The sequence below is a fragment of the Osmerus mordax genome, chromosome 8 (assembly GCF_038355195.1).
Source record: "Osmerus mordax isolate fOsmMor3 chromosome 8, fOsmMor3.pri, whole genome shotgun sequence".
Taxonomy (NCBI): Eukaryota; Metazoa; Chordata; class Actinopteri; order Osmeriformes; family Osmeridae; genus Osmerus; species Osmerus mordax.
This window is the reverse complement of record NC_090057.1, coordinates 7,208,390-7,231,788: the sequence shown is the minus strand read 5'-3', so window position 1 is coordinate 7,231,788 and position 23,399 is coordinate 7,208,390. Positions and strand designations below refer to the sequence as shown.

The following is a 23,399-nucleotide window of genomic DNA, read 5'->3' as shown; positions in this document are numbered from 1 at the left end:
ATTTGTATAGAACATTTCTTAAAGGAAAAGGGAGTACTCCATATCTATTACCATAGCAACAACAACACCAACTTCCTGTTTTAGACTGGAGTCCTGCGGACCAACTGTGTGGACTGTCTAGACCGGACCAACACCGCCCAGTTCATGGTGGGGAAGTGTGCCCTGGCCTATCAACTTTATGCACTGGGCATGATTGACAAGCCCAAGCTCCAATTCGACACAGACTGTGTCCGGTATGGAACTAGCCCCTCTTACAGCATAGCACAGTACAACATTAGTACATGTCACAGTCTTATTGAAAGAAATCCATCATTTACATGCAAGGCACTCAGGCACTGACTGAAGATTTAGACTACACAATGAAGCACATTGAGAACACTTATGTTACTGACCTATTGCCTAGTCGTCTATTCTGGGTTTGTAATGTGTGTGTGTGTGTCCAGGCTGTTTGAGGAGCTCTATGAGGACCATGGAGACACCCTCTCTCTCCAGTACGGCGGCTCCCAGCTGGTCCACAGGGTGAAGACATACCGCAAGATCGCCCCCTGGACGCAGCACTCTAAGGACATCATGCAGACACTGTCCCGTTACTACAGCAATGCCTTCTCAGGTACACACACACACACACACACACACACACAAACTTAATCCCACCCAGTTCCGATTTCCCCCAAGTATTAGTCACATCTTTTCAATTACTCTGTAAAAGCCCCCCATATATACACGCGCACACACACCACATACACAAAACCTCTGAAAAACAAAATAGTGCATTGATTATTACACAACCAAGTTGTGGGTTGAGCTTAGTCATCCTCTCAAGCCTCCCCTCCCCCCCACCCACAACTGCCCCCCCAAAACCTAGGTTACCATGGAAATGCAGACTCACTTTTGCCTTACCCATTCACAATCCTACTGTTACATAACATTGCCCCCCCCACCCCCACCACCATCCATTAGTCCTCATAAATTTTCCATCTACAGGGAATTAATTATGAGTGTTTTTTCCGCGTTTATGGCTTCTGACACATCTAAATAACATGAGCAGTTTTGGGGCGGCTATGGCTCGGGGTAAAGAGGGTTGTCTGTTAATCGCAAGGTTGGCGGTTCGATCCCCGACTCCTCCTAGGTCATGTACCGAAGTATCCTTGAGCAAGACTCTGAACCCCAAGTTGCTCCCGATGGGCAGGACGGCACCTTGCATGGTAGCTCGCTGCTGTCTGTATGTGTGATTGAGAGTATGAATGGATGAATGAGAGGCAAACATTGTAAAGCGCTTTGAGTGCCGCTAAGGTAGAAAAGCATGTTATTGTTCCTCGCTGCCCTGCCATGATTCCCTGAAGTGTTTCAGAGAAGACAGCTGATTGACAGTGACTTTCTTTTAATGCACATACACACCCTATTTTCCCAAGATTCAAAAAATAAAAGTAAAAATCACATAAAATCTTACATTCACACACAAACAAACACACACTTGGGATAATCGTCATTACAAAGGGATAACTTAAAGAATCATGACTTCACCCAGGCGTGGGCAATCTTTTTTTTTAAATTACCTTACAGTAAATGCTAAACATTTCCTGAGGGGTGCTTTTGGTTACAAGAATACAAGTGAATCGGCTAATTTATCCTTTGGGCAGAAAAATATAAATATTGTGGATGTTGTTGATTGTGGCTCCCACTATGGGTCTGGCTTTCCTGTCATGGAATTATCCTTCTGAGGCACGTTCACTCACTAACACACACACAGTCTGATTGTTGTTGTAATGCTTAGTTAATTTGCTCAGAGCCCAAAACTTGTCACTAGTATCTTTATTAGCAGTTTTGCTCGTGCCAGTGACGCAGTTGGCTGCCCCAAGTGTCCAATCACATCTCCAGCGTGGGTGAGAGCTGGGGTCATGGGATTCACTGGACTGTATATATGCAATCTCACTAGTCTTGATGACCGTGCATGTGTGTGCGTGTGTGTGCGTGTGTGTGCGTGTGTGTGCGTGTGTGTTTTTGATCCGTTTACCCTACCTCCTTGTTTTCCCTGCACTCTGAACGACTCCCATTTTAATCAATGGAGACACAACCCTGTGCACCCGAGGGGCACCTGAGTGCGGGTCCAGGTCACAGTCATTCTGGAACCCTCCTGAGCCAGTCCCCTGCCAACGACACTCCTAACAAGGACTGTGTCAGAGGACTTGAAAAAGAGAGTGAAGAAAGGGACAGCAGTCAGACTAAATCAGCCCGTCTACTGTCATGGTGCCCTTCTCCAACACCTCCTCACCCGCTTCTTCCTGATTACAATTTCATTCCCTTATTACCGTGGTGCGAGTCAGTAGAGTCTCCTCCTTAATCAGAACACTCTGGGACACTCTCACTTTCTCTTTGGCTGTCTCACATTAATGTTATTTTTCTACAGGTCCACAGCTGAATGTGTCTTTTTTTGACGGTACAATAATGAAGTCTGATATGTGTTTTCTATGCTCCCTCCATCCCTCCCTCCCCTCCTACTTTCCTAACATGTATCTTAAGCCGCCCTTGATCCTAAAGTCAGGTACAGGATGTGTGTTTGGGTCGTAGATGGTGTGTGATTTCATTGACCCCACAAGCTCAATTACATTTTTGTTATGTCCTTTCCATCTAATCTTGTACAAGGCCATGCTGAATTTATGGCTTTTGACAGCACCTGAATTTAGACACTTGCCTGTAGGTCTGGGGAGGGCCAGTCTGGTTACTTAAGTGGACAGGAAGTGAGGTAGAAAACAGAAAGAAACACGCATACACACACACACACACACACACAGATCAGACATCTTGTAAGTTATCTTTGTGTTTTATCTGTTTCTTTCCCAGGAAGAAGTTACATGTCTTTTATCATCCACTTATCACATAATGAGTCAAAAGACCCACGCAGGTTAACGTGTTCCAAAATGACTTTATTGTCTAGTATTATTTCCAGCGTATACAAAGTCATACAAAGATCATTTCCTTGGCTGCTTCTGTGTAGGATCTGAACTCCCACATACAGGCTTGGACAAAGCTCAGGATGATAATTACCTTCAAATTGGTTTTAGGTTAAAGAGCCGTAATTATGACTGCAGTCCATCATTTGGGGGATAATTGATCTGGCAGTTGGACGAGGGTAAGCACCACCTGACTGGCTTTGCCGCGTGCTGAGGCACGTGCCACTCACCGTACACCCATGTGGACTTGGAGACCAGGAAGTCATGCTCTTGTCTTGGATCTGTTTGCGTACCTGTTTTTTTTTTTCCTGGAAACTTGCCTGGTGGCTTGTGTGTATTTGATTTGAGAAGGTTTCTCGTATGTTCTGAATCTGCTAACTGTGTTCTATCTTCCTCTATAACTGGGTTTTATGATCTCCTCATCATTGGTGTCTGTGTTGACTGTTTCTGTGATGCCTGTGTGTCTGTGATTTGTGTGTTTTGATTTTTTTTTTTTCTTGCACTCTTTCTCTCTTTTTTTTCTCCTCTCCTCTCACTCCATCCCTCCCTCCCTTTGTCTCTTCCTCAGATGCTGACAGACAGGATGCCATTAACCTGTTCCTGCAGGTGTATCAGCCATGTGACAACAGGCCTCACCTGTGGGAGCTGCCTACAGACTTCTACCTGCACCAGAGCAACACCATGGCCCTGTTCCACCACCGCCGCAGGTACCACACACACCCGCTCACTGGACACGCCAGCCAACACCAGCTAGGCGCTGGTGGGGCTGTCGGAGACTATACCCCACACCTCCTGAAGTGTGTTTGTCGTGTCATAATGTGACCTAGTTTGCAGAATGGAAGATTTTGGAACTCCCTTTGCTGAAACATGTAAACAAACTACCGGTAGGTTGGTGGCCATAGAGATTGAGAGCATATCTTGTTGGTCGGTTCCATATGTGTGGAATTGGTGCTCAAGTATTTTACTTTGTTGTTGTGTGTATATATATATATATATAGATACATAAGTAATGCATCAATTAGCCTAGTGTGTGTGTGTGTGTGTGCCTGCTGTATAACCTCACAGTAGATTCCTCACAGCTTTTCGATGCGTGTGACAGTGCCCATGCACCTAGGTGGAAACGTATTTCTCCACACACTCAGTGACACTTACAGACACACAAACAGTGCTATAGCAGAGCTTCTGCTGTTTATACACTCCCACAGGACGTCCACTCTATTTCTGTGTGTGTGTGTCCACACACACGTTTGCTTGTCTGTGAGGGCCAGGCAGAGTTTGTTAGGCTTGTTCTGTCTGTGCTCATATGACACCGCAACACTTCACAGGCAGAAACAGCACTAAGTCAACTACTGAGAGAGAGCAGTCGGTCTCCCTGACAGCCTTAGTTTTGACCCAGTTCTTTGGTGTTCTTGGTATTCACCACTGTGACTGCTCCTTTTACTGTAACTTTGTGACTTATTGAATAGAAGGATGTTTTGTTTGATGTTAGACCCAGGGTTGGCTCTATGAATTCGATCTCCATATCTGGGTTATAGAAACGTAGGCCTAATAGCTGTTCTGAATGTTTTTTTCTTTGCAAAATGTGTGTGTGTAGCTACACGTACTGGTGGTCGGAGGGAATCTTGTCCTATCTGCCACTGCCCTATGATGAAGGTACGTCCTTGATTCTCTTCTTCAGTCCTATTTGAAGATCAACATTACCATGAGCTAGTTACACCTGCCGTTTATAACACTTATGCGTCTACATTGTTGTTGTGTGTGTGTGTGTGTGTGCGAGGGTGTGTGTAGGCGTATAATATTTGTTATATGAGCGTGTGTGAGAGAGCGAAAGCACATGAATAGTGTAAGCCTGTGTGAGGTTGTGTGTCCTCATTTTGTTCACTCTTTTCCGCTCCATCCATCCAGTCCCTTGTGAAGAGAACATGAAGAAAGTGAAGGTGAAGAGGGTAAACCGCTATGACCAGAGCATCGACATCTACACAGAGTTCTTCAAACCATATGAGCTCACCTCATTTGACGACACCTTCTGCGTGGCCATGACCAACTCTGCCAGGTAGGGCTGGTGTTACATCTATAGGCCAGTGTTGTCTCCTCCACTTCCGTTCTGTGGTGTACACACACACACACACATTTGGACATGCTTAGCCCAGTTCCTCTCTATATCCTGCCCCCGTGCATCTGTTAAGTGCCCTGAGCAGAGGGTGGGAACTGTGTCATCCGTTTGAGAGGGCTTCATCTAAACCAACTTTACTGTGCGTGTGTGTGTCTGTGTGTGTCTGTGTGTGTCTTTGTTCTCACAGGGAGTTCATGCCCAAGACGGTGGGAGTGGACCCCAGTCCCTTCACTGTGAGGAAACCAGAGGAGACAGGGAAGTCAGTTCTGGGGTAAGCTTGTGCGGGATGTTTTGGTTCAATTGTGTTTTTCTGTATCAATTTACTCGAGTACATGCTGATGAGGGGTGTGAGTTTATAAAACCCCCAAAACATGTGCAACACGCACACAGTGTCCTCCTCCCTCCTCTACATGTTCCAAAGCAGTCAATTTGTCCCCATCTACTACAGCACTGCTACGAAACACCAGACATGCGTTCATGGACCTATATCTGCTGTCGTTGGTGTGTTTTTAAATGAGGCAGGGGGAAGGTGTGGTGTGTGTGTGGGGGGGGGGGGGGTGGGGGTGCAAGGTTTGGTGAGTAACCCTCTGCCATTTAAGGCAGGTGTTTGTAGAGACAGAAATAAGTGGTTTGTTTACATCGGTCACTTTTCTGTGTCAGCACACTCTGTTCCATCCCCTCCCCCACCCCTCTGGCTTCCCGTCCACTTTTATCCCAGTGTGTCCCAGAGTTAAGGGCAGTCACTTGTAACACAAGCCATTCTCTTGGTTAGCTGTTATACTGGCAGAAGAAGCCTTCAAGCCTTTTCTGTGTGAGCAATTAGGACGCCACGACAGTCAAAGCCGTCTTGAACTTTATTCATCTTCATTTGTCGTTCTTAATAGTCTAGTTCAAAAAACAACAACAATTCTGTCTCTTGCGGGTTCATCACACTTGTATTAATTAAAATTAACATCTCTCGACGTACAGAAATGTCTCTGTTGCTGTACATGGTGCATGACTGTACAGTTACATGACTACAGGGGCATCTATCTGTTATGTCCCATCGAGTGCACCCCCCCCATCTTTCACTCCTCTTTCCCTCCCCCTCTCTCAGCCACCTCCCCTCCCTCCCTCTCTCCCTCCCGTCTGTCCGTTGTGTCACATGGAGGTTGTGTGCGTGCTGTTTTCAGGCTGACTGACGAATCCCTGACGAATCAGTCAGGCCTTATCCATTACATTTACATTGTCATTTAGTCATTTAGCAGACGCTCTCATCCAGAGCGACTTACAGTAAGTAGGCAAGTAGGGTGAAGTGCCTTGCCCAAGGACACAGTCATTTGGCATGGCCGGGAATCAAACCAACAACCTTCTGATTAATAGCCCAACTCCCTAACCGCTCAGCCATCTGACCCCGTTATCCCTACTCTTCCCTGCTGTGGTCAGGTTACCTTCTGGTCTCAAAGCAGTAACCACAGCATGGTTCATCACTGTCTGTTAACCTTGCGATCTTTCCACAGCTGTTCCCTTATATTTTAACAGAGGCATTCACTGTGTGTCCTGGCAACAGCCTTGGATACCACTTGGGGCTGCTGTGTCACTGATTTGTGGTTTAACTGGGGTGTGTGTGTGCTGTCTTCTCTACCTTCCCCCCCTCCCCTCTCTCTACTGGCCACACAACCCTCCCCCCCCCTCCCCTCTCTCTACTGGCCACACAACCCTTTCCCCCCCCCTCCCCTCTCTCTACTGGCCACACAACCCTCCCCCCCCCTCCCCTCTCTCTACTGGCCACACAACCCTTTCCCCCCCCCTCCCCTCTCTCTACTGGCCACACAACCCTTTCCCCCCCCCTCCCCTCTCTCTACTGGCCACACAACCCTCCCCCCCCTCCCCTCTCTCTACTGGCCACACAACCCTCCCCCCCCCTCCCCTCTCTCTACTGGCCACACAACCCTCCCCCCCCTCCCCTCTCTCTACTGGCCACACAACCCTCCCCCCCCCCTCCCCTCTCTCTACTGGCCACACAACCCTTTCCCCCCCCCCTCCCCTCTCTCTACTGGCCACACAACCCTTTCCCCCCCCCCTCCCCTCTCTACTGGCCACACAACCCTTCCCCCCCCCCCCTCCCCTCTTTCTACTGGCCACACAACCCTCCCCCCCCCAGTAATAAGAGCAGCAAGGAGGAGGCGGTGCTCCAGAGGAAGACGGCCGCCAGTGCCCCGCCCCCCCCCAGCGAGGAGGCCATATCCAGCAGCTCAGAGGACGACTCGGAGGAGGACCGTGAGGACGACCCCTCCGTCTCCCAGCGCTCCACCCCCGTCAGGATAGCCGAGGCAGGGGACGGCGGCCGCGCGCAAGAGGTACGGGACTGCACACGCACGTGGGAAGGAAGCCCCGCGCGCACACACACACACACGTCCCATATGTCTCTTGTGTCACACAGACAGCAGTTGAAGGGAGGGGAGCAGGCTGGGGATATTTCATATGTTCTCTATTTAATATTCCACACAGCCGGCCTGGCTCATGCTGGCAGTGCCACCCCCCATCATCAGATTCTAGCCTGCCACTGAGATGATCCTTGTGTTAACAGGCCTCCACTGTCTCTCCTCTCCTAAGTCACGTGTTCCACCTTCAGCATTTATTCAGCTGTAAAATAGTACATTCTAGAAGCATTCAACCAGAACCTGACTAACAGACAGAACGTCCGGAGTTCTATTTATCTAACTGGGTCGCAGCAGATGAACCCACAGGCCAAGATGGGACTAGAACAGAGCAGGAACATCTAAGTGGCTTTCCTGCAGTAGTCGTCCAGATAGTGGCCCTTCAGGCCAGGCTGAGTAGAAGGTTTTGCTTCATTGCTGGAATGTACCGGGTTCATACGCTACCTACAGGCTGGCTCTGCCCTGCGTCCACTCTGTTTCCTACTTCCTGTCTCCAGCTTGTTCCTTACCTCTCTTCCTAGAGGCCGTATTCTCTGGTTGCCCAGTTGACCAATGCAAGCTCGTCCATACAGCTCCAGATACGGCAGTGACTTAAATTCCTCGTTGTGGGGGGACGGGAACCAATCAAACTATGATGCAAGGCAACGCGGGAGCTCTCAAAGGCTCCTGCTGGGAACATGTCCAGTAACGCACAGGAGAGCCAACCATGACCCCCTGTGTGTACCTGCCCCTTCCAAGTGACCCCCCCCCTCCTCACCCTGATATGTTAAATACGTTCCTATGCTAATTCCTGCTTAAACTGAAAAACATACATACATTAACCTGTAGATATACTCTGTTTCTCATTGATCTTGAATGTAGAAAATATAGTTGCTGTATTATTCTTTCTCTCTTACTGTCTCTTATCCTTTGTACTAATGAATACATACCGCTGCCATTTATATTCATTCCATCCCTTTTTCTCTTTCTCTGTGTCTCTCCAATTCTTCTTGCTATCGAATGGTTGATATATAAAATATTTATTTCTCTCGCTCTCTCCGTTTTCTTCTTCTCCCAGTCTTTCTCACTGTCTCTCTCTCCCTCCCCTCCCTTGCCTGGATCTAAGAGCCTGACATGAATATTTGGGGGCGTGAGTAGCGTGTGCGTCACGTGTTGTCTGAGCTGTCCACGCGTGTCTCGTGTGGCTGCCTGAGAGCCTGAATGATCCAGAATGCATCGCCACAGCGCCAGGGGAAAGCTAACTGGCTGAAATATTTATCTGATCATTACCACACAATTACACACACTCATGTCATATCCCTGGAGGTTGCTGTGTGTATGTGTGTGTGTGTGTGCCGACTACAAGCTGTGTTTGTACAGCTAGTGGATTGCTTTTTCTTGCATGGTTAGCAGGAAGCCCAAATTTAATAGAGCTGTAATGACTGATTGCCTCAAAGAGCCTTTTGATCAAGATGAACATTCAGCTGCTGTGAGGAGCACAGGCACCAGAAACAAAAGACCACTACTCTTTCATAGAGAGAAGGATAGAGAGAGGCTGATGGAGAGAGAGAGACAGAGAGTACATGTGATGTCTGGGCTGCGTATTGACACCTAGCTGTGGACATGGAGGCTTGTTGGAGGTTGGTCGTATTACGCTAACACACACACACTCACACACGGCGCTGGTGTTTCTCCTGGGAGGAGCATGTGTCTGAGTGGGAACATGGGGGTGGTACGGTCAACGTGACTGACCACTCGTGTGTCTCATGTGGAATGCAGCAGATACTGGGAGATGTTTGATGTTTGATGCAACATAACAGTACTCAGCACCATCCTCCAACCCTAACCTCTCTGACCCTTTACCTGTGAACCCCCCCCCCCCCCCCCCAGGACCAGCATCAACCAATGAGGGAGACCTACGGGCTCAACCTGGCTGACTCTCCCGCCGAGGGTGACCTGCTCATATACCACAAGTGAGAGATTCACACACACTGGCATTACACTCACACAGGGATACATTCAATGCACCCTCTCCTTTTGCACGCGCATCACCATCCAATCCACACACTCTCGCATTGCACCGGTGTGTCTCACTGAAAGTAGTCCCTAGGAAACAAGGCTGGGCTATTGAGTCCTCTAGTAATGATGGTTCCCCGCGCTGTAACGGGCCGCTGTTGCTCTCAGCGGCTGCAGCAGTGGCCTGCTGTGTGTGAGTGCTGTGGTGATCTTACAACCCATTGTCAAGCCCTCCTTTTCTTCTCCTCCCAGCCCCTCACTTCTCTCTGTCTTTCTCCTGGACTCTTTGTACCCAATTATTTGTATCTTCTTTTTCCTCAAACACCTCACTGTGTTAAGAGTCTGTTCTCTGAAAGCTGTGCGTGTGTGTGCGTGTGTGTGTGTGTGTGTGTGTGTGGGGGGGGGGGGGTGGGGGGGGGGGTGGGGGTGTCATCTGGTTGCTAAGGGATGGGTGGGGGTGAGGGGGGGGGGGTCCTGTCTTCCCCTCCTTTGGGGAAGTAACGACCTTCAAGAAGGGAACGTACGCTCACACATTCAGCCTCTCACTCGTTCACACATGCACGTACCTGCAGACGCACGCGTGTACACACGCGCCCTGGTAATAAGAATAGAAGTGGTGGGCTGGTGGGAGGTGGTCTCTCAGGACACCGGTGGATGCTGGCTGCCATCATCGCAACCTGGATGAGTACCCACCGCAGAGGAAGGCCTGACAAAGAAATGAATACACACACAGGCACTCACACGGGTACACACACATACACACCTGTAAGACCTCCTGAAGTATACTCATTGTTGTGTGGTCGTTTTTATCAGCCAACTAAAGATGTCAAGATAGGACTCCTATGTCCAGTTTTGTACTTATAGCTGGGTCTTATCAGTCTTAAAGTGTGTGTGTGTGTGTGTGTCTCAGATATCATGTTCTGTGGATGGAGCTATATAGAAGCTTCACCTTGTTTGTGATCCACACACACACTCCTTGATCTAGACTGACCTGTGGGTCGTGCCTCCTTCAGGTAATGAGAGACCTCATCTGTGTGTCTGCATGTCTTTCCAGGACTACACAATGGTTAACTGTGTGTGTGTGTGTGTGTGTGTCTGCAGGTTTGCACACCTGGGTCAGAATCAACACACAGTGGAGAAGACGGAGCCCACTTACCTAGAAAATGCCATCAACCTGTGAGTGGACACACACACACACACAGACACACACAAAAGGTACATGTAAAGTACACAAAAAGCTCAGAGCGCAGCCTCTCGGAGCGCAGCCTCTCGGAGCGCAGCCTCTCGGAGCGCAGCCTCTCGGAGCGCAGCCTCTCGGAGCGCAGCCTCTCGGAGCGCAGCCTCTCGGAGCGCAGCCTCTCGGAGCGCAGCCTCTCGGAGCGCAGCCTCTCGGAGCGCAGCCTCTCGGAGCGCAGCCTCTCGGAGCGCAGCCTCTCGGAGCGCAGCCCCTCGGAGCGCAGCCTCTCGGAGCGCAGCCTCTCGGAGCGCAGCCTCTCGGAGCGCAGCCTCTCGGAGCGCAGCCTCTCGGAGCGCAGCCTCTCGGAGCGCAGCCTCTCGGAGCGCAGCCTCTCGGAGCGCAGCCTCTCGGAGCGCAGCCTCGGAGCGCAGCCTCGCATCATCTCTCTCTCTCTCACATACAAACACTCACACATACTAGAAAGCAGCTAGACGTCTCTATGTAAAGTATGGCCTTAACAGGACACGTGTGTTAGGGCACATGTACACGTGTGTATGCATGTGCAGGGTGGAGGCTGCCGTTACAATAGCCTGCTGATTAAAACAGAACAGTGGTTCACTAGCACACCTGCTCCCAACAATGGGTTTGTCAATGGAGGACATTAGCTTTGTATTAGACACTATGACACAAGCTGTGGACACTATAAGACCACATTTAGAATTAACACATGACTTTTCACTCATTAGTGTACAGTATTATCCCTTTATATATCTCTCTCCATTACGCTTTCACTGCTTCCAGTCTATATCTTCATCCCCTCCTCTACAGATGTCTGTCTATCCATTGTCTATCTTATCCCTGTCTATCTCTCTTTCGCTCTCTCTTAATTTTAATCATCTCTGCCTCTTATCTTTTCTCTCTCATCCTCCCTTTCTGATGTCAGGACCACGCATCCAGCAGGTGTTCCTTCTGTAACATATATGTTCTACATTGCAGCTTCTAAAACATGGATTTCCTCTTTTCTGCCCCCTCTCTTTGTTTTGAACTAAAGGTTATGATTTTTGTCACTGGCTGATGTGTGTAGAGCTAGCTAAGGTGGGCGACACTAAAAGGTCACGTATCAGCAGAAGCGTGTGTGTTACAGACAATTAAAGCGATTCCCTTTTTTCGCTTCCTGATGGCCCTCACCTGCATGGCGATTGCTGGTGGGTTTGTGTGGTGTTTTGTCAGAATGTGACAACACTGGTGTGCCAGATGTGTAGATCACACATTGTAATTCTTGCGGGGTCTCACACTTCATTCAATTCAACCTTAACCCCTAGCTCCAAACCCTAACACTCGTATCTCCTTAATGTAACTCCAACCCCACCTGAATGTCATTCTAACCCAGACACAAATCCTAACTCTGAACCCCATTTTCTTTCTACTAGTTTCCACTAGTAGAAAGCTCTGGAGAGCAAGCGTACCAGCTACACCTTCGCTGTAACTGTCTAACCCAAACATTGGCTCCATTTAGTCAGTCTCTAAGAGGGAGAGGCATTCAGACACTAAACACCCAGACCTTGTCTAATTAGATTTACAGTGGAAACATTTCTTCCTGCCAAGCAACGGGTATGAGTGGAGGGGGCAACAGGAAGTGGGTGTGGGGTGTCAAGGTAACACCTGTGAGTGCCGAGCTGATTGCTAAGGGAGATGTGACTCACAGGAGCTCAGGGCCTCTGTGCTACCAATCTTATGCCAAGCTCCCCATTTTTGTCTGAAAATGGCCAATTTGGTGGTAAAAGATTATTTGTTTGATTTTGCCAATTTCTGCTTGTCTTGGTGGAAATTAATCCAACGCTGTCTGCGGATGAGGACCTGGAGGTGACAGGTCAACATTAACACACCAACGCACACTCATCCCACTGGTCAGATCGCAACTACTACATGTCACTTTGGTGCGGTACATATTGACCTACATGCCCATAGGCTTCCCTAAGTGCTGTCCTAGAAAGGAATAGAGAGAGAGGGGTATAGAGAGGGAAAGACAGACAGACAGAGGGAGAGAGGGAGGGAGCTAGCAGGAAGAAAATAAAAGCTAAGAGAGACGCTAGTTTCGACCTCAAGGTAGAGACATGCAGTATCTTTAACTCTTTCTCCTTCAGGCTTGTACTATACTTTACTCTACCGCTGTATCAACATTACACTAAGCCCCTGTACTCCTCTCCTTCCCCTCACCTAGCCATCTCCTGTCCCCTCTCCTGCCCCCTCTCCTGCCCCCTCTCCTGCCCCCTCTCCTGCCCCCTCTCCTGCCCCTCTCCTGCCCCCTCTCCTGCCCCCTCTCCTGCCCTCTCTCCTGCCCTCTCTCCTGCCCCCTCTCCTGCCCCCTCTCCTGCCCCCTCTCCTGCCCCCTCTCCTGCCCCCTCTCCTGCCCCCTCTCCTGCCCTCTCTCCTGCCCTCTCTCCTGCCCCCTCTCCTGCCCCCTCTCCTGCCCCCTCTCCTGCCCCCTCTCCTGCCCCCTCTCCTGCCCCTTCTCCTGCCCCTTCTCCTGCCCCCTCTCCTGCCCCTTCTCCTGCCCCTTCTCCTGCCCCTTCTCCTGCCCCTTCTCCTGCCCTCTCGCCTGCCCTCTCTCCTGCCCCCTCTCCTGCTGATTCATTCCCATGTTCCTATGTTATTTTAAGGTTCTGCTATTGTTAGGTTTCCAGATGGTTTAGCTCCTTTAGTTGTAGTAAAATGATCTTGTTCAGGGCAGGTTGAATGTGCAGTTTGACACTCCTCTGACCAACCCTCCTTCTTCCTCCTCCTGCTCCCCCTCTTCTCTCCCTGTTTTCCCTCCAAACCCCCTGTGTCCTCCCCGTCCCCTCGGCCAGGGTGCCTGTGTCCCGTTTCGAGGAGGACAGCATCTTCGAGGTGTCCCCTCCACGTGTGGACAAGGAAACCTGCGAGCTGTTTGAGAGCCATGTCATGACTGGCCACGGCCAGGTGAGGGCGCTGTGCAGGGAGGACGTGCTCATGTACCGAGAGTACATCAAGAACAGGTACATGTGAGAAAATCACCTCCACCAACCTGTCGTGACCCCATCTCCACCTCATCCTTGGTCTGGATGGGACCGAGGGGTTTTGACGGGGTGGGAGAGGGCTCGACGGGGATGACTCTTCACATACGTCATTCAGGAAGACCAGGCTGGAGCTGTCCTGATATATCCTGCTTGGATGGATTTGGATGGAAGCTCTATGGGGTGCCATTTCAAGGACCTTTTTCACATTTGCTACATTTTTTTTATTCTGCTGTGAGAACCGTCCTTGGGGTGCCAGAGACTCACAGGTGCAGTAACAGACCTTGCTAGACAGGAAAATAAAATTATGTTGATGGCTTACAAGAACTTCAAAGTGGGACAGCTCATGTTTTAATGATTGCTTTAATTATGCAGGTATGTGCACTTTCAAAGGCCAACATCCAAATGTCCATTTTATTTGCAACCTTTTATTAGTTTTTTTTCTCTTTTTTTTAATGGCATACCTGACTTTTAAAATAGCAACTATGTATTTTTTTTACATGCAAATTAGATTTTCAGTCATTGTCAAGATACTGAAGAAATTATGGAAGATGTAAACTGTTCAAACGATTGGTTGCACTTAGCCCCTGAAATTATGAAAGGTTTGACTGAATCCAAGATGTAATATTACTTTCTATTTTAATTTGTCACACTAATTAATCATGAGTTGGATGACTGCCCTACTGTTAAATGTACTTCCTAAGGATTATGTAACAACATGATGTCTTAATTAAACATTATTTATTAAATAAATATGATTTGTGAGTTTAATTTGGATGATAAATGGTAATGGGTGGGGACACAAGTCAGACTTTCTGTCTGTGAAAGAGTGACTGAAATTATTATAGGAAACTATTATTAACTGCTATTAAATCCAATAATAAAACTGGATGAATGAAAAGAGGGATAAAACAGGTGCTTGCCTTCTCTCTGTCTGTGGATTACAATCTTTCCCTTCTCTCACTGTCACTTGTCCTCTCTCATCCTTTCTCTCCGATCTCTCTCCATGTCCTGATGGCTCATGTCTGCCCTGCCAGCTATTAGGAAAGCAGTTGTGTGTCTTCAGAGACGGGATTAGCATGCTGAGTCGTATAATAGTGCACAAAACAACTTTGGTATTCACTGAATCATTCAATGTTTTCCATCTCTGCCATGTACTGTATAAGATTAGTTAGGAACTTGCCACAGTATATATTGCTGGCATGTTTATGCCATGTTTTTGCTGAAGGTAATGACCAAACCAACTGGACCAGAGAAAATTCTGATCTATCTATTTGACATTTTGGCTTAAAGCATGCAAGGTTTTTTGTTTTTGTTTTGAACAAAGGCCTACAGTATCTTGCCTATGTGAACATCTGGTTTGTTTGTGAGAGGGATGAGGAGAGGTGAGGATAGGGAAACAAATCAAATCAAATGTATTTGTATAGGCCTTTTTACACGCAAGCATGTCACAGAGGGCTTCACATACGCCCATAGAACTGCCCCTCAACCAACCTAAACCCTCAAGGAAACAAAGAGGATAGAAGAATGAGAAACAATGAAAACGATAGCATGGTATAATGTTCTGGAGCTCTTTAAGATGTTTGTATGTAAAGGAAAACACATGGTTGTCTTCTCTGTCTTATGTAATTGGTGTCAGCATGTCTTTTGTCCTTCAGCTCTCCCCCTCTGTCCTCCCCCAGTCTCTTCCAACTTCCCTTTATATGTTTACCATCCTTTTCCAATCTCTGCATCTCCATCTCACCCCTCTAAACCTCTCTTCCCTCTTGTTTTTTTACTTTCGCTCTGCTTACTTTCCGTCTGTCCCACTCTGTTTCGTTTAGCCTTCCTCTCCAACTCTTTCTCTATTCACATGGATGTTTGTCGAAATCTCTGTCAATCTTTTCTTCTTTCTCTGTCTTTTACTCTTTCCAGTGTATTCTGTCCTTTTACATCCACTATTTGTAAAATGTATTTTCCTTGGCGGACAGACAGACCCTCACATGCAAATACAGGGGTGGACATTGATTGATGTCAGGTTGAATGACATTGTGTGTGTGTGTTTGTCTGTGTACGCGTGTGTGTTTTTTTGTCTAAGGGGAAAGCTGTAGTCGTAGATGTTTTGATGTTTGCGTTCCACTCAACCGTAGTGCCAGCCCACCCCCCCTTCTCCCCCATGCACGCGCACACACACACACGTGTGTACATACATACATTTAGCAAAAAAACATTTAATACAATTTAGAATACATGTGATGATCAAGACCCTCTTTGTGACCCTGGTATAACAGACTAGCCTCATAAAAAACTGAAATATCAACTTGTTGTTAATGAAAGTTATTTCGTCCAGTTAAGATATTATTCTCTTCCACTGCTGCGAGAGAAATGCAAGAAGCACCAATGGTTGCTAGGAGACCAACACAGGTTGATACAATATTCAGCAACGGCTAGACTGGGCAACACAGAACATTTCAAAGTGTTAAATTAACTGCAGAAGTGTTCCTTTTTACGGACATTTGATGCGAAACAATCTCCAAATCCACCTGCTTTCCTCTACCAGCCCACCCTCATCCACACACCCAAGAACACACATATTCTGTGTTAGTCTGTCAGGCCCCCTGAGAGAGAAACAGGAAGAAAGGGAAATAAGAAGGGACCTGAAAAGATGGATGATCAAGATAAGGGAGAGAAAGGAGGAAGCACTGATGGACAAAGAAGTGAAGAAACTAAGATATGAGATGGAGAAAGTAAAGGATGGAAGTAGACATCTTAAAGTACAGCCGGTACCTTCCTTGTGCAGTTAATGTTACAGTATGTTTGTGCTTTGGACAACCACAATGGACAGACAAGGATTCAATCAAATGACGTTAGATTGTCCTTAGTGTTGAGCAAGCTGAGATGTGTTTGCTTGACATCGTTGTGCTGTCCTTTTGTGTGTACATGCTTATTTTCCTTATGTGTGTGTACATGCTTATTGCTAGAGACAAATCTGTGTGTGTGAGGGAAAGGAAGAGAAGGTGTTTTGGTAAAGAACACATGTGGTACAGGTTGAACAATTAAACAGAATCCGGGCCCTATCCTGGGAAATAGAACTGAGCCCCTTTACCAGGAAACAGAACAAGGGCCATACCAGGCTCCAGGACTAGGTCCCTTCACAAGGAAACAGGACCCTGATGAGGCCAGAGGCAGCACACATGGTGGCCTGGGGGCCATTGAGTTTGTTTAGCCAGTTTGTCCGGACACCTTTTTGTCCGTGCTGTGTCACACACACATCTTCTCTTTTCCTGCTTCTCTCTGTACTCTCTCTCTCTCTGTCTCTCTCCTACAGAACTGGACACCCACAGTTATTGAAGCATCATCAGGAAACTCTAAACATGAAAAGGAAAAACCTGCTTTATAGTGGAATAAGATAGTAGAGTACAAAAATGAAGGCATTCAGTCCTATTCTCATCCACCGATGAAACTGAGTTTTTGGAATTGTTATTATTGTGATTTTGATGTCAGTTTTGTTCTCCTGTATTATTTCAAATATCAAGTGACCACTGTAAACTGATAACATTAATTAACTCATGTAGGCAGCGTGGTGCAAAAGTATTGTTTCATGTTTTATGTAGCCCTGATAGGGGATTGCGCGCATGTCCCATGGGCAGCATAGCCCCTGCATGTCTGCCACATGTGTTCAATCTTCAGCTTGTGATCGAAAGGCGGTCTCTCTCTGTCTCTCTCTATGTCTCTCTCTCTATGTCTCTCTCTCTCTCTCTCTCTCTCTCTCTCTCTCTCTCTCTCTCTCTCTCTCTCTCTCTCTCTCTCTCTCTCTCTCTCTCTCTCTCTGAGATGCTACACTATCAGCACTGACGTCACTTGGGTATAATAGCAATCCCAAACCGCATCCCGTCGACAATAATCGTTACTTTTCAGCTCTCGCGCTTTAACTCGTCTCCCCCGCACCGGTCAATGCTTCACGTCGCACCTGCCCTCAGTGTCTCACCCATGCGAGGGATACGGAACAAAATCAAGGGGTTTACTTGAGCGATTCCGTGGAGAAGGACGGTGTATTGCCGTGCAAGTGAAACAGGGGTATGTAGCACTCATTTCCCACTTTCCATCAAAGACAACATATTTCAAACGGTTCTATATGATTTTATATATTATTGGACCTATATTGTTGTGTGTCTTTAGATCTTAGACGCTCTGGATAAGAGCGTCTGCTAAATGACTAAATGTTCAATCAAGTACTGTGGATACGTTGTTGGGGTTACGGCCAACACTTCGCTTGTCAAAGTTTCAGCACCATGGACAGCTACATATGCGTTGGCGCTTGCGCTTACTCAATTTCCTTTGCTCGGTCTTTCTCGGCTATGCTATTATGTTGTATGTCAAACATAAATATGTACATGATTGTTTCAATTAAGATTAGGAACGATTATCGTTGTTTTTACTCTCAATAGGCACAATAGAACTAGATGGGCTCGTCTGCTTCCTTGGTCCTGAGACTAGGCTGCCTAAACCGTTTTGAGTCTTGATCATGCAACTTCCTTCTGTTTACTTTGTATAACTTTATATATCTATATGAGTATCTACATTTGGGTTAATTCGACGTTTTCTTTCTTTCTCTTTCTCTATCTTTTTCTTTAGGAAGGAAAACTGAACGGAGACATGAACGAGACACTGGTTGTGAATGACTCTTTGACAGCGGCTGTTGAAGCGGCTCTTCCCTTTATAGAAAATGAGTCTCCGGATATGAACGCTACCTTGGAGCTCTCAACGGCCCCACTAGACTTTGCCATCAACCCGTGGGACATCATGCTCTGTATGTCGGGCACCGTCATTGCATGCGAAAACGCCATAGTGGTAGCCATCATCTTCTACACACCCACACTGAGGACCCCCATGTTCGTGCTCATAGGTAGCCTAGCCACTGCGGACCTACTAGCCGGCTTGGGACTAATCCTAAACTTTGTGTTCCAGTACGTCATCTCCGACGAAACTATCAATCTTATAACTGTTGGGTTCTTGGTAGCCTCCTTTACGGCGTCCATCAGCAGCCTCCTCGCCATAACGGTGGACCGTTACTTCTCTCTGTACAACGCGCTGACATACTTCTCAGAAAAGACCCTCCAGTATGTCCACATAATGCTTGTGGGGACTTGGGGGGTTTCACTGTGCCTGGGTCTGCTGCCCGTGCTCGGCTGGAACTGTCTGAACGAGCCACAGTCATGCAGTATTGTGCGCCCGCTCACCCGCAGCAACGTGACGCTGCTGGCCATCTCATTTTTCGTGATATTTATGCTTATGCTCGTGCTCTATTTCAAAATTTGCAAGATAGTGTGCCGCCACGCGCACCAGATTGCTCTCCAGCAGCACTTCTTCACCACGTCGCATTACGTGGCGACCAAGAAGGGTGTCTCCACGCTCGCCATCATCCTGGGCACGTTTGGCGCGAGTTGGCTGCCTTTTGCCATTTACTGCCTGGTGGGGGAGAGCGAGTACCCGTTGGTGTACACGTATGCCACGCTGCTACCGGCTACCTATAACTCCATGATCAACCCTATCATCTACGCTTACCGGAACGCTGACATCCAGCGCTCGCTGTATGTTCTTTTCTGCGGCTGTTTCAAGGCCAACGGAGCATACTGCTCGCGGTCCCCTAGCGAGGTCTAGGACAGTCTAAGAGAGACAGAGATCTCTGCACTTTAATGGGGCTCGACAAAATGACGTACGGAGTCCATAAAAAAAAAATGCTGTGAACAATGACGTTTGTGAAGAAAATTTAAATAAATCTGAGAATGTTATTTAATACGAGAATGGAATTATACATATGCACTTTATTCAATGTTTCAAACTGCCAAAGCAGTATTGTGTAGGCGTCATTTTGTGATGAAGTTCCTGTAAATGTCGGTACTGTGCACTGTAAAAAAAAAACATTGTAAAAAAAACAGGAACAATCTGGCAGCATTTTCTATTTTAACGTCGTCTATGATTGTGCGTTTTATACCAGGTTACAGAAAATAAAATTACATTGAAGAGAATTCCGCACACCTCGCGTGTTTTATTGTCTTCCATGTTCCTTTTAAGGTTGTCTCATGCAGCACCCGAGTTGTTTTACGCTTCCTATTTCCCTATATCTATCTCTCCCCCACTCTCCACCCCCATCCAATCATTCTGTGCGCAGGTGAAAAGATGAATGGCACGTTGAGTGACTAATCCCAGGAACAGCTTCTGTTTGCTGCTCAACATCTCCAAAAGTGCACTCAGTGTGCACGTGTGTTTGCGAGAAAGTGAGATAGAGACGGGGTGGGGATAAAAATAGATAGAGAGAAAACCTCTGTGTGTGTGTGTGAGAGAGAGAGAGAGAGAGAGAGAGAGAGAGAGAGAGAGAGAGATAGAGAGAGAACTGAACCGCAGAAAGGTTTTAAACATGCTCAAATGTGTTTGAGGAAATAGCGCACATGGATTACGGTTGACCTCACTCCAATCTCACACGTGAATCAATCCACACAGTGAGACGGTCTGATAGATGTAGCCCCACTGTCAACCCAACAGTTACCTTTGGAACAGATGAAATAGGGGTTTTAAAGAGGCGCAAATCAGGAATATGCGTACGGGATGTGGTGAGATGTCCGCTAACCTGATCAGACAATTATACAATACATTAAAAGTACACAGTAGAAACAACAGGTATGGCACTCATCTGATTAACATTTTGTTGGAGGATCTGAACAACATTGAAGTTTTATTTGCATATCAAAACAGCAATCAGTCTAATAAAATGAATGTATTCTCATACAAGGTGCTCATATAGAAAGAGACAGAGTTTATCAGCATAATTATTATGCTGTTGCTTGCACCTCTCCTTTGGGATGCCTGAAAGGTTGTGGTTAAAGTGAGCGTGGCTCTGCGCAGCCACAGTACCCAGCAGCACCGCCACCGTGTTTTATCTGTGTCCTTGTTTATACAGACATCCATCCCCGCGCTACGATAACGTCAGGCACCCCTGGGTATTGAAGACTGGGGGCGCAAGGCGCTGTTTGGACAAGCACACCGTCTCCTCATGAACCGGTTTACGCGCTGCACAGTCACGCTCTCAATCACAATTTCTATGCCAATCACTTAATCACAACTTTTATAACCAGACAGGTGCCATTGTATGGTATCGGCAAATGGGAAGGCTGGTCCGAGGGGTTTCCTGATGGGGCGTCAGCAAAGTCTTAATTGGCCGGGGATGGAGAACTGGGCTAAAGGTTGCTGCATGCTGAGGTTGCTAATGGAGAGCATGTAAGAATAAGTGACTAGGGAGACGAATCTAGAGAGCGATGTTTGTTTATAGTAGAACCTCTTCCTGAGCAGATGTGCCCTGTTTTTTGTTTTTTTACTGTTCATTCATTTTAAAACCTAAACCGTTGGTGTCTCATAACAAGTGCCCAACAGAGCCACATGATTGGGCGACCCTGGCAATTGAAATATGTCTCACACTCAATACTAGACTTGCTAATAGTCTGTAAACGGTGAACGGTGGACCCACTACTTGCTATGCACCCGGCTTGGCTTGACATTGCATATCAGAGGATTTGGTTTGGCCTGTACACCTGTTTGGGTGCTTGGCAACCTTCAGGGGTTGGCTGTTTGAAAGCCAAAACGCAGACGAGATGTCAAAAGCAGGGGTCACATAGCTGTTCAGTTTGGCAGAGGGAGGGAGGTAGAATTAATTTGAAGTCAGATTGGTCCTGCCTTCCCAGGTAACTTCAAGCAGAATGTACTTTCAAACTGCTTCTTTAGCTTACCTCCACACAGGGGGGTCGTTAGACCCTTTTTACTGGGGCACGTGCCCCAGTATAAATCTGCTGTGCCCCAGTAAAATCTAAAGTTTGAGTTTTAACAATTTACTTTATTTGTCAATGCATTCATTTAGATTGATAAAACCATAAAAAATAAACGCAGTATCCCAATCAACGCTTTTAAAAGTGTTCAACCGAAAACACAAACCGATGCCCGCAGAATTCCATGTCAGCACGCTCTTCTGAGCTTGCCAAATAGCCACTGCAGCACACACACAGAAGTCCAGGTGTCGGACTCGGCACACAACTCAGAATCGAGGTAGGCTAAGAAAACATTTCAAAACAAAAGATAGTTTATAAATGATAGGCCTACCGATGATCTTATTTTGACTAAAACATAAAAACAATATTACATGAAGCTGAATTTTTTTTAATTTGCGCTCAAATGAATGCAAAACAAATGTGCCCGCTTGCATTAGCTATTGATGTCCCTGCCAAATCTGATATCAAACTTGCGTCCCTGAACTGTTGTATAGTGGGTTAAGCCGGGGCGGCCCGCCTGGTCTACAATCTACCCAGACGCTCCCATGTTACCCCGCTCCTCATCTCTCTCCACTGGCTACCTATCATGGCCCGTATCAGATTCAAGACCCTGGTATTGACCTTCCGAGCAGTGAACGGGACTGCACCCGTCTACATCAAGTCTCTCCTGCAGCCTTACACCCCCACCCGTCACCTACGGTCTTCTTCAGACAACCGCCTGGTGGTCCCACCGCTCAAGACCGCCCGGTCCCAACACAAGCTCTTCTCCTGTCTCGCCCCCCAGTGATGGAATCAACTCCCCACCTCCATCAGAGATACTGACTGTCTCTCCACCTTCAAGAAAAGGCTCAAGACGCACTTGTTCCGGGAGTACAACGGTACTTAGGAATGGTTCGCTTGACCCGATGTTAGTTTCCTCAAGGATCACAATGACTGTTGCTTAGAGACTTGTTGCTCTTGTGGTTAGTGGTAACTGATTTAAATTTTTGTTCTCGCTGTGATATATTGTTTTTATTACTGTTGCTTGCTTTTTTCCACAGGTACACTTGCACTTATAGCGGTTCATGTTGTTTAATTGTAACTTGTTTAACTACATGCTCTTATGGTTCTTCCCTTTGGCACTTACTTTGGTTGTTCACAATGTGTGCTCCATGTTTTGGCTACTCGCGATGTTTTGTGGCTATCTTGTTATTATGATCAGTGACCTATGCACTTTGTAAAGCTCTCTCTTGGAAGTCGCTTTGGATAAAAGCGTCTGCTAAATGAATACATGTAAATGTAAATGTCTTTCTCTCTCTCCCATCACATACACACAGACGACCACCCTCCTCTATCTGTGTGACAGAGTCTTCCTCTGTGCCCTCCCTCCCTCACCCCCTCACCCCCTCCCCTACCAGGATTCTATAGTGTTGGAAAGTGCTTTACTCGGATCAATCAAACTGGTGATACCAAAGCCAGTTCCAGATGAAGGGTGAGGATAAATGTGTGTGTGTGTGTGGGGGGGGGGGGGTAGGGGGGTTTCTTCCTGTAACTTCAGACTCCATGGGACCACGACACTCAGACAATAAGTCTGTGACTCAGCCATCAATAATGTTCATGATTCTGGAGTTGTACTGTAAATATTCGGCTTGGCAGAGTATTAGCACAGTTACTGGCTTTAGAAGATTGTGATTAGACTTCTGGCCCTGTAATATTTCATGGTATCTGGTACACAACTGTCACTTAGGTTTTCATTGCTGTGGAATTCAGGTGGATACCTGATTGAGAGCATTATGGACACATGGTCAAAAGCCATATTTTGAGGTTGCATTTAAAATATTCAATATTTCAATCAATCTTCCATCTTCTTCCCCTTGCTTTGGTGGCTTTCTGGTGACCTCATGGAAGATCTGATGGGCTTTACACATGTTCT

General features: G+C 47.2%; 2 protein-coding genes across 3 annotated transcripts in view; both read left to right on the top strand.

Annotated features, from left to right (window-relative positions):
* The window catches only part of fig4a (FIG4 phosphoinositide 5-phosphatase a), a 29,827-nt gene extending 15,383 nt beyond the window's left edge, over window positions 1–14,444 (top strand). For both annotated transcript variants that reach the window (XM_067242291.1, XM_067242290.1), the window contains exons 15-24: window positions 85–233; window positions 444–610; window positions 3,520–3,658; window positions 4,546–4,604; window positions 4,857–5,004; window positions 5,252–5,335; window positions 7,208–7,403; window positions 9,354–9,436; window positions 10,581–10,655; window positions 13,506–14,444. In XM_067242291.1, coding sequence (XP_067098392.1) covers window positions 85–233; window positions 444–610; window positions 3,520–3,658; window positions 4,546–4,604; window positions 4,857–5,004; window positions 5,252–5,335; window positions 7,208–7,403; window positions 9,354–9,436; window positions 10,581–10,655; window positions 13,506–13,683 — 1,278 coding nt within the window. In that variant the 3' untranslated portion in view covers window positions 13,684–14,444. The remainder of the gene's footprint in view (window positions 1–84; window positions 234–443; window positions 611–3,519; window positions 3,659–4,545; window positions 4,605–4,856; window positions 5,005–5,251; window positions 5,336–7,207; window positions 7,404–9,353; window positions 9,437–10,580; window positions 10,656–13,505) is intronic.
* A 3,122-nt stretch (window positions 14,445–17,566) lies between these two features.
* Window positions 17,567–19,691, top strand: LOC136947981 (G-protein coupled receptor 6). Its single transcript, XM_067242223.1, has 2 exons — window positions 17,567–17,747; window positions 18,306–19,691. Exon 2 carries the CDS (start codon window positions 18,327–18,329, stop codon window positions 19,329–19,331), a length of 1,005 nt encoding a protein of 334 aa, XP_067098324.1. The 5' UTR covers window positions 17,567–17,747; window positions 18,306–18,326; the 3' UTR covers window positions 19,332–19,691.
* The last annotated feature ends 3,708 nt before the right edge of the window (window positions 19,692–23,399 follow it).